This window comes from Anomaloglossus baeobatrachus, chromosome 6, assembly GCF_048569485.1.
Source record: "Anomaloglossus baeobatrachus isolate aAnoBae1 chromosome 6, aAnoBae1.hap1, whole genome shotgun sequence".
NCBI classification, from domain to species: domain Eukaryota; kingdom Metazoa; phylum Chordata; class Amphibia; order Anura; family Aromobatidae; genus Anomaloglossus; species Anomaloglossus baeobatrachus.
In genome coordinates, this window is record NC_134358.1 from 427,405,891 (window position 1) to 427,416,964 (window position 11,074).

At 41.3% G+C, this 11,074-nt stretch overlaps 1 protein-coding gene across 1 annotated transcript; it reads left to right on the forward strand.

The window, feature by feature from the left end:
- The first annotated feature begins 5,186 nt into the window (after positions 1–5,186).
- Positions 5,187–10,023, forward strand: LOC142244405 (microtubule-associated serine/threonine-protein kinase 3-like). Its single transcript, XM_075316622.1, has 10 exons — positions 5,187–5,314; positions 5,415–5,547; positions 5,690–5,855; positions 6,006–6,107; positions 6,352–6,474; positions 7,132–7,241; positions 7,333–7,424; positions 7,723–7,799; positions 9,244–9,330; positions 9,549–10,023. Exons 1-10 carry the CDS (start codon positions 5,226–5,228, stop codon positions 9,686–9,688), a joined length of 1,119 nt encoding a protein of 372 aa, XP_075172737.1. The 5' UTR covers positions 5,187–5,225; the 3' UTR covers positions 9,689–10,023.
- Positions 10,024–11,074: the final 1,051 nt, after the last annotated feature.

Genomic DNA, 11,074 nt, shown 5'->3' on the forward strand with positions numbered 1-11,074 from the left:
GTTGTTGGTGATAAGCTACTTAGCTAGTGATTTACTGACTGCGCTTGGATTTATTTGAAATGTCTGGAATTCTTTCAGACAAACCTCAGATGTTAGCACTACTCCAGGGGATTCTTACCACCTATGCCCCTGAGATTGTGCTACCACTACCCTGTGGCGTCCTCAGCTTCAGTTACCGGCTGGTTATGAAGTTAGTGAGTGACTGCCTGACCAAATACAAACATGGTCTTATCAGCTCAGAATATCTTGAGCATTTACAAGAGAACATCAGGACATTAGTACTACAGGTAAATAGCAGAAAATCTTCACAAATCACAGAAAAATAATAGTAATGGAATAGAAATTTAAGCTTAATCTGTAACAAATACCCTGATAAGAATAGCCGGCGATCCGAAATAGGGCACACAGGCTATATGACAAGGGACCTAAAGAATTAAGTGAATTATGGGTGGGAAGGTTATGATTGCAGGGGGGGGGATAGAATTTGTTAAATCTTTAAGAATAAGCACATTTTCTTGCTTAATTGCACAGCGGTGGGTTATAGGTCTGAGTCAGAGGTTAGTTTACTGTGATATCCTTTGGACACAAGATGTTTGTGGTGGGAATAGTGACTTTAGTTACATCCCAATGTAACTAGTGGACTTAGGTACTGCGAGGATAGAGATATTAATATGGGAAATTAATACCTTACTCCTTGTATCAGCGCGGTGAATGCAAGGGTGTCTCAATTTTAATTAGGTGTTGATTTTTTCTGGTTTAGCCCCATTGGCTATGTATAATTGGAGTGTCACCATTGTTGCAGACACCCCGTGTTTGAGCTGTAAAATTAAAAAAGGCTGCTTTTGCCACTTTACATAGATCACAAGCAGTCATGTGTCTTATTTCCACACACTGGATATGTATGGTGGACCTGTGGATATAACGGTTTACAAGTGATCAAATTCCTTGTTGTCCGTCATGTAGTCATCTTAGTGCAGATAGCAGTAATGTGGTGACATAAATGGCCTCCTTTATTCTGTACTGTCCCTCATGATTTTCCTTTCTTGTTTATTTTCATCTCTATAGGCTGAAGAAAAATCCCAAAGTGGAGACTTGGCCTTTTTTAAACAGCTGGCTCAAAATGTCCTAAATGTCCTGGACCACCCGGTCCGCTCAATGGAGCTTCTGGTAAGGATTATCATCTTCTAGATCTCATGTTCTTGTTGTCTATGTCTGACTTTTTTCAAATGACCGGTCATATAGCAGAAGCGCAGATTTATGATGTTCGAGGTCTCGCTTTTGGCTCCAAGCCACCGGTCTCTTGCGGCTCCATCATTGGGGATGACAGTCTGTACTCAGCCTTGCGGAGTTTGTATTTCCACTTCTGTCTCAATCATCACAATCTTCCTTCTTATAAATGCTGCAATTCTGATTATAGAAGTTATTAGAGAACAGTTGTATATACAAGTCCCTTATATATCAATGTGGATTTACTGGAGGCAGTGGCCGTATTATAGTCCGTCCAATACTGAAATGGTCCAGTAAATCCAAGTTTAGAACTCAATGTCTCATATATACGGTAATTTAGTATTTGTGAAATGTTATATTAATTATATATATTATATCCATCAGGAAACATCAGAATGTGACTCCAATGTGGGGCAAAACCGAAATATCCCTGACCCAGATAGTCGTCAGTGGGGGCTAAGCACTCTTTTCAGAAGAGGTAAGTTGATCATGAATAATTTACATTCAAATATCAAGTAATAGAGAACGGCAGAGGATATGTAGATTTACTCTTCATAATCTGTATGAGACCGGTGACGGCTCATGTGATCCCCTATAGTCTATAATTGAGGGGGTCATAAAATTTTGCTTCTCTTCTCTGGGCTCTTCTCTGCTCATAGGACCCAATCATGTTATTGTTGGGGATTCGATCTGATCTTGAGCAATCACACATGTATCTACTGATATAGACTAATACATTATATCTCTATAATATATTATTGTTTTAGATAAAACTGTGCAGCCAAATACTAAATGTGGAATATGTAAGACACCAAAGATCATTCAGGAATCTGCCAGTGTAAGTATCAGACGTCTGTATATCATCAGATGACGGGGTAAGAATTACACATCCCATGACATAACCCATATCACAATGGGATTTCTCTATTGTTCATGTTGATCAGACCTATATTATGTATGCTGGCATTATTATTCCTGCCTCCTCTGTGTGATGTCCCTTATCATCCCCCGCAGTACAATTATATACCCCCTATTATATAACAGTGTCGGTGGATGGTTCAGCATGTATCATGTCCTCTACATCTACTACATTGTAATTTGCGGGGACATAATATGGAAGGAAGATGTTCCTGCATCTGGAGTGTTTATTTTTTTGCAATTTCAAGTCTTAATATAATATTTCATTCCTTTTAGGCCTTAATAAGATCATTAAACCCGAGGAGCAATCCTTGTAAGAGCGACTTTAATACAATCAAACTGATCAGCTCTGGAGGTTTTGGGTAAGCTTTACTTTAGTATAATATTTATTTCCCAGGGCTCCATAATGCGATGCCTATGTCTGTTTGTCATGCTCATATAATGTTCCCATAGAAAAATTATGAGTCCATGTCACTGTCCACATCTGTCAGTATTCAGGTCAGTTGGGATGTGACATGGATGAGGACCCTCCATAGGTGATCGCTTAAGGAGTGTTATTTTATGGATTTCTAGTGTTGGTTGTACATCTGTACATGTAGGATTAACCATTAGTGTAGAAGATCATTAGATGAGGTTTATAGACAGATGGTTAGTAAGACGTCGTAATAAATCATGGATTTTCCTCCTATCCAGGTCCGTCCACTTAGTGCGCCATAAAGAAACTAACCAGATATGCGCTATGAAAAAGATGGACAAGCAAAACCTGAAAAAGCCAAGGAGTCTTGAACGGGCCTTTCTGGAGAGGGACATCGCCACATTCGCTGATTGTCCCTTTGTGGCCTCCGTGTTCTGCTCCTTTTCTACTAAACGTCATCTGTGTATGGTCATGGAGTATGCACCAGGTAGGACTCATCCATTGTATCTATATCCAGCCCATGTCTGCTTAATTCTAGCACCCTACATATAACCAGAATTTTACCACAGGAACGCTTATACAGTTAGGTCCAGAAATATTTGGACAGTGACACAAGTTTTGTTATTTTAGCTGTTTACAAAAACATGTTCAGAAATACAATTATATATATAATATGGGCTGAAAGTGCACACTCCCAGCTGCAATATGAGAGTTTTCACATCCAAATCAGAGAAAGAGTTTAGGAATAATAGCTCTGTAATGCATAGCCTCCTCTTTTTCAAGGGACCAAAAGTAATTGGACAAGGGACTCTAAGGGCTGCAATTAACTCTGAAGGGGTCTCCCTCATTAACCTGTAATCAATGAAGTAGTTAAAAGGTCTGGGGTTGATTACAGGTGTGTGGTTTTGCATTTGGAAGCTGTTGCTGTGACCAGACAACATGCGGTCTAAGGAACTCTCAATTGAGGTGAAGCAGAACATCCTGAGGCTGGAAAAAAAGAAAAAATCCATCAGAGAGATAGCAGACATGCTTGGAGTAGCAAAATCAACAGTCGGGTACATTCTGAGAAAAAAGGAATAAAAGGAATTGACTGGTGAGCTTGGGAACTCAAAAAGGCCTGGGCGTCCACGGATGACAACAGTGGTGGATGATCGCCACATACTTTCTTTGGTGAAGAAGAACCCATTCACAACATCAACTGAAGTCCAGAACACTCTCAGTGAAGTAGGTGTATCTGTCTCTAAGTCAACTGTAAAGAGAAGACTCCATGAAAGTAAATACAAAGGGTTCACATCTAGATGAAAACCATTCATCAATTCCAAAAATAGACAGGCCAGAGTTAAATTTGCTGAAAAACACCTCATGAAGCCAGCTCAGTTCTGGAAAAGTATTCTATGGACAGATGAGACAAAGATCAACCTGTACCAGAATGATGGGAAGAAAAAAGTTTGGAAAAGAAAGGGAATGGCACATGATCCAAGGCACACCACATCCTCTGTAAAACATGGTGGAGGCAACGTGATGGCATGGGCATGCATGGCTTTCAATGGCACTGGGTCACTTGTGTTTATTGATGACATAACAGTAGACAAGAGTAGCCGGATGAATTCTGAAGTGTACCGGGATATACTTTCAGCCCAGATTCAGCCAAATGCCGCAAAGTTGATCGGACGGCGCTTCATAGTACAGATGGACAATGACCCCAAGCATACAGCCAAAGCTACCCAGGAGTTCATGAGTGCAAAAAAGTGGAACATTCTGCAATGGCCAAGTCAATAACCAGATCTTAACCCAATTGAGCATGCATTTCACTTGCTCAAATCCAGACTTAAGACGGAAAGACCCACAAACAAGCAAGACCTGAAGGCTGCGGCTGTAAAGGCCTGGCAAAGCATTAAGAAGGAGGAAACGCAGCGTTTGGTGATGTCCATGGGTTCGAGACTTAAGGCAGTGATTGCCTCCAAAGGATTCGCAACAAAATATTGAAAATAAAAATATTTTGTTTGGGTTTGGTTTATTTGTCCAATTACTTTTGACCTCCTAAAATGTGGAGTGTTTGTAAAGAAATGTGTACAATTCCTACAATTTCTATCAGATATTTTTGTTCAAACCTTCAAATTAAACGTTACAATCTGCACTTGAATTCTGTTGTAGAGGTTTCATTTCAAATCCAATGTGGTGGCATGCAGAGCCCAACTCGCGAAAATTGTGTCACTGTCCAAATATTTCTGGACCTAACTGTATATCCACACTGCGTTCACTATAAGTTATCTATTACTAAGATGCCTGAAATATCATTTATCTCTGTGAAAGTCTCCGGTTTATATCCTCACTGAGCATAGCAGCCATTTCTGCTAAGGGTGAAAGCAAGACTTGTTTTTATTTGTAGAGATGGGTACTATCTCAGAGAAATACATGAGATTTGTAGATGAGGCCCGGCTGTGTCTGTTTGTATAGGGTCACTCTGTAGTATACAGTATACGCTTTACATTACACAGTATATCTCTATATATGACATCCTGTCTCAATATCTACGATTATACTTCATTTACCTTCATCATGTGTCTTTTACATTGTAACAAACTCTCAGCTCTCATATTTGTTTTCTCCTGTAGGATCAGACTGTAGCAGTCTAATAAGGCGCAGGGGTCCTTTACCAGTTCCCATGGCCCGAATGTACATTGCAGAGACAGCTCTTGCAGTGGAATACCTGCACAGCTATGGTGTGGTGCACAGAGATCTGAAGCCAGAGAAGTAAGTGCCCCTTGTAGTATAATGAAGGGGAAGAAAGTTACAATTTATTATACAGTCTATGGGTTATTACTGAGGGCTGACACCATCTTTTCTTTTACAGCCTCCTGATAACAGCAACCGGACATATAAAAGTTACGGATTTTGGAGTTTCCAAACTCGGCCTCATGAGACCAACATCAGCCATCTACAAGGCTTTGACTACAGATATCACCAGAGAGTTCCGTGATAAAGAGGTCGGCTTTACATTTGGGATCTTGTACTTTGCAAATCTTATCTCTTTATTCTTGTCTGATTTATCATCTAGAAAACGTTTCCTCTGATGTGATTGGTTGCAATTCTATATATTGATCATCTCATTCTTCTGTTTGTTTCCAGACTGCTGGCACTACTAGTTACATGGCCCCAGAAGTCATCTTAATGAAAGGATATGGAAGGCCTGTTGACTGGTGGTCATTAGGCGTCATCCTATATACATTTCTTTATGGATATGAACCATTTAATGGAGCGTCCGAGAGGGAGATTTTACGTAGTGTCCTGTATGGTAAGAATAATAATATGGTTGCTATTGTTATTTCACTGTTATTTGGTTTGATTGGTCTGTGATTAATTTCTAGCTTTGTTAGGAAACATGATTTTATGAAAATAAATGAAAATGTTTTATTTTATGTAATATTTACTTTTTATATAACAGATGACATACCTTGGACCTTTCACTATCACCCTCCTCCGAAAAAAGCTCGTGAATTCATCACTGAGCTGCTGAGAAAAGATCCAGCACGTAGACTTGGGACAGGTAATATTACAATTGTACTATAAATCAATTATTACACCTCTGTGAGCAGAGACACGATGGTGCCCATGAGGACCGGCACTGAGGGTCTCTACTCTACTTGTCCATTCCCTATTCTTCATGCTAAGTCAATTCCTTCATATCTGCTCTGTTTTATCTTCAGTTCAGAATAACATAAATTGTAGAGATATGGAGCAGTTTCTCTGACAATGACTGTTTCACTTTCTATCTTGTCTTCCTTTTCCAGGAGGAGCAAATGAGATAAAAACTCATCCATTTATGAGTGGCTTAAAGTTTGACAAACTTCTAAATAAGAAGCCCCTTTCTGTTCCTGAACTAAAGTCAGAGGAGGACACTCGCTACTTTACCAGTAAGTAAAATGAGACATCATCTGCAGAGATGGGCGAACCCGGACTGTAAAATTCAGGATCCATGCACCGACCCTGGACATGGGGTTCCCAGGGAACTCTATGCAACTATCCAGATTTGGCCAGCCAGCTAATTAAAAAAAAAAAGAAAAGGAAAAAAGAGAAAATAGGGAATAAAGCAGGATCTTTGTCATACTTACCAAGTCTCCCGCGCAGCTGTAACATAACTTTCGGGGTTGCCGGTGAGTGGGGGAATCAGTGAATATAATGAGGATTATTGATCTGCCCTGGAAGTAGTGTTACAGTGCATAGGAGACTCGGCAAGTATAATGCTCCTGCTCTGATCCCACTAGCCCTTTCTACCACCATTTTAAAACACAATATCCCCTTAGACTTATATAGGGATTGGCGTCCAGGCAGATATTCAGAATTAATTACGGTCCCAAACTGTTCTTGTTTATTTAAAAAATCCGATTGGACCCGACGATCCTGAGTATCTGCAGGTTCACCCATCACTAGTCATCTGCAGAAAACTGCTGTGTGTCTTGTCTTTCATTCAATATGACAATCAGTTCCCATAATCAATTATTAGTGATAACATGGTGACTGTCTGACCAGGTTTTATACTAATAACCTCTAATAACACTTTTACTTTGCAGCTTTCTTTATGGAAGACATACCTGTGGATTCCGATGAGGAGGACACAAGTGAGGATAATGACTATATGGAAGTCAAAAATTTTGAATCATCTTCTCAAAGGTTTTCTAAAGTAAGTATCTGGCCAATAAAATGTATAAAGCCTATAATGACAAAAAAAAGTTTTAAAATCAATCTATTTTATATTTCTCTATTTGTTTTAGCTATATACCACCAATACTGTGAGGTTGAACAATGAAGCTCTTATGTCACCTCCAGGGAGTTCCCCAGAGAACAGAGAAAAACACTCAGACATGTACGTAAATTTTTCTTCTTCTTCTTATGCTTATTTTTATGATATTTAGTTTTGCCCATGATTGCTGATCTCTGTGGGTCTGGCTATAGATAACATTGTAATAACAGCTAATTATTGCCACCAGCCATTCATTTCTAGCAGCTTACAGGCCAATATTACTAGTTAGACTCCATTCTTGCTAGTAGAATGGGTTCTTTAGTGGGGTATCCCCACCATGTTGTCCCAATTGGGCTTACAGGCATATTTTCAACCTTCTATGTTGTTTTTGTAATTTACTTGACTTTCTTCTACTAAACAGGCAGAAAGAATGTTCCCCTTCCAAAACCGATGGTGGAAATCTGTGTGTCACTGCTAAAAACAGCGAGTCATTCTCAGGTATGTACTGATTTATAGGACATCCTATTATGAGTCACGGCCACATGGTACAGATCATAAAAATGAGCACAAAATAATACAGCCCATATCTCTGGAACCATATCGGGAGTTTAACAAAACAAGAAACAGCTTAGGGGGGCAGCAGGAATGAAATAAAAATGAATCCTGGACACTTTTCACCTGGGACAGGTCCTCTTTAAAGTTACGCCAAAGTTTTATCTGGTTATAAAATAACACTTTGGCTTGTTACAAGTGATGTCATATTAATAAGCAGACATATTGTAGATCCTTGGGAAGGTACCACATGGCGTCACACAGAAAAACTACAGGTGCTTATTACCGCCGGCTCCATTAATCCCCGCACTTGTCTGCTGATCTGATCAGGATACATATGTGGCTTAAGGCCCCGTCACACTAAGCAACATCGCTAGCAACATCGCTGCTAACGAACAACTTTTGTGACATTGCTAGCGATGTTGCTGTGTGTGACATCCAGCAACAACCCGGTCCCTGCTGTGAGGTCGTTGGTTGTTGCTGAATGTCCTGGGCCATTTTTTAGTTGTTGCTGTCCCACTGTGAAGCACAGATCGCTGTGTGTGACAGCGAGACAGCAACAACTAAATGTGCAGGCAGCAGGAGCCGGCTTCTGCAGAGGCTGGTAACCAATGTAAACATCGGGTAACCAAGAAGCCCTGTCCTTGGTTACCCGATATTTACCTTTGATACCAGCTTCCGCCGCTCTCACTGTCAGTGCCGGCTCCTGCTCTGTGCACATGTAGCTGCAGGACACATCGGGTTAATTAACCCGATGTGTGCTGTAGCTAGGAGAGCAGGGAGCCAGCGCTAAGCATTGTGCGCTGCTCCCTGCTCTGTGCACATTTAGCTGCAGCACACATCGGGTAATTAACCCGATGTGTGCTGTAACTAGGAGAGCAGGGAGCCAGCGCTCAGTGTGCGCTGCTCCCTGTTCTCTGCTCTGTTCTGTAGCTCCGTGCACTGGTAACCAAGGTAAATATCGGGTTGGTTACCCGATATTTACCTTAGTTACCAAGCGCAGCATCTTCCACGCGGCGCTGGGGGCTGGTCACTGGTTGCTGGTGAGCTCACCAACAACTCGTGTAGCGACGCTCCAGCGATCCCTGCCAGGTCAGGTTGCTGGTGGGATCGCTGGAGCGTCGCAGTGTGACATCTCACCAGCAACCTCCTAGCAACTTACCAGCGATCCCTATCGTTGTTGGGATCGCTGGTAAGTTGCTTAGTGTGACTGGACCTTTACAGGCGCAGGTGGATCAGACATTTAAATGGCTGCGGCGGGGAAAAACAGAAATGAAAAACGGAAAATTGCCCTGGGGAAAAGGGGTTAATCAGTTCGCATAACTGTAAAAATACAAAGCTAATCTTTTAGGACTTTATAATCAAAATTTATTTCTGACCTTTTGATTAGAAACTCCAGTTCAGAAGAAGAAATCTGCTGTAAAACTGAGAAAACAGCAAAAAACAGAGAAAGTAGAAGAGGGAGAAAGTAGGCGAGGTAAGTGTGACAATACTTTGTATTACGTTAGTGAGGAGAATTCCTGTGGAGCAGATGTGATCTGTCAGTGGTAGGGATTGTCACATGTATAAGATGGCTGATGATGATCTCGAACCCTTGTATGGAGAAGATTCCTCCACTGTCCGGTCATAATGACACCACAGCATTGTCCTCTAATATGGAGTCCCATTACATTAGTTTTATATCTCTTCTGACAGGATCTGCCTTCCGTCGGATGATATCATCTTGCCGACGTGGATTATCCAGGGCTGCTTACACTCTCAGAGAAAGCTGGATTTTTGGACTCTGTCACCAAGGCACCTTAGACATCTCTAAAGTAGAAAACCACAACATCTAGCACCCTGAAGAGACTGCAGCATGTCCTACATCAATGCTACAGTGTATGGAAGGACTTAATGGTTATGTGCACTAGATTCTGTGATGGGGTGATGATCCAGGGAACTAATCTGATTGCCGTATGTGGAGTCGGGAAGGAATTTTTTCCCCTAATGTGGTGCTTACTATCTGCCCCATGGGGTTTTTTGCCTTCCTCTGGATCAACATGTTAGTTTTGGTCATGGGTTGAACTTCATGTACATAACTCTACCTTCAACCTTAAGTACTATGAAACTATGACATGTACCATCTACCTGTGGCCTCCTGTCCAGCAAGAAACATCTGCACAAACCAAAGGCCCCTTAAGGAACATCTTTTCTTCATTCTATGCAATTTTTAAATAACAAAATGAAATAATTGAAAATTCAAATTGATTTATTTTGTTTTGATCTCAACTGAATATTAGTGACATTAACGGAATATCAATCTAATATCTAATATATAAAGCTAAATGTGTGTGTGTGTGTGTGTGTATGTGTGTATGTCCGGGATTGGCATCTGCACCGTCACAGCTACAGCCACAAAATTTTGCACACTCACACATCTGGACCGCGAGAGCGTCATAGGCTATGTTTTGAGGGGAAATTTTAACCCCGCGCTTTACAGTTATTCGCCAAAAAACCTGCCTCCATTAAAGCGAATGGAGCTGGGAGCCACAGTGCAGCCAGAACTTCAGAAGAATGCGCAGCCACGCCCTTATATGGAATGTTGGCGTGTCACAATGCAGCCAGGGAAAGAGACAGACACAGACAGGGAAAGAGGCAGACACAGACAGGGTAAGAAACAGACATAGACAGGGTAAGAGACAGACACAAAGAGACAAACACAGAGAAAGAGACAGACTGACAGGGAAAGAGACAGACACAGACAAAGAGACAGAGACAGACACAGGGAAACATACAGACAGGGAAAGAAAGGGAAAGAGACAGACAGGTAAAGAGACAGACAAAGAGACAGACACAGGGAAAGAGACAGAGGGAAAGAGACAGACAGGGAAAGAGAGGGAAAGAGACAGACAGGGAAAGAGAGGGAAAGAGACAGATAGGGAAAGAGACAGACAAGGAAAGTGACAGAGATAGATAGACAGACAGGGAAAGAGATAGATAGACAGGGAAAGAGATTGAGACAGAAGGAGAAAGAGACAGGGAAAGAGATTGAGACAGAAGGAGAAAGAGACAGAGACAGTCAGAGACAGACAGGGAAAGAGACAGACAGACAAAGAGATAGAGAGACAGAGAGATATATGCAGAGGGGGAGACAGACAGAGAATGGGAGAGAAACAGAGAGACAGTTACTATCCCGGGCGTTAATACATTCTATTTATACATTCTATCCCGGGAATGTTAAT

Coding starts and splice junctions, on each gene's coding strand:
- LOC142244405 (XM_075316622.1), top strand. CDS start 5,226: ATGGCCCGAATGTACATTGCAGAGACAGCTCTTGCAGTGGAATACCTG. Junction 5,315..5,414: donor AGAGATCTGAAGCCAGAGAA/GTAAGTGCCCCT, acceptor TTTCTTTTACAG/CCTCCTGATAACAGCAACCG. Junction 7,425..7,722: donor AGAGAAAAACACTCAGACAT/GTACGTAAATTT, acceptor TCTACTAAACAG/GCAGAAAGAATGTTCCCCTT.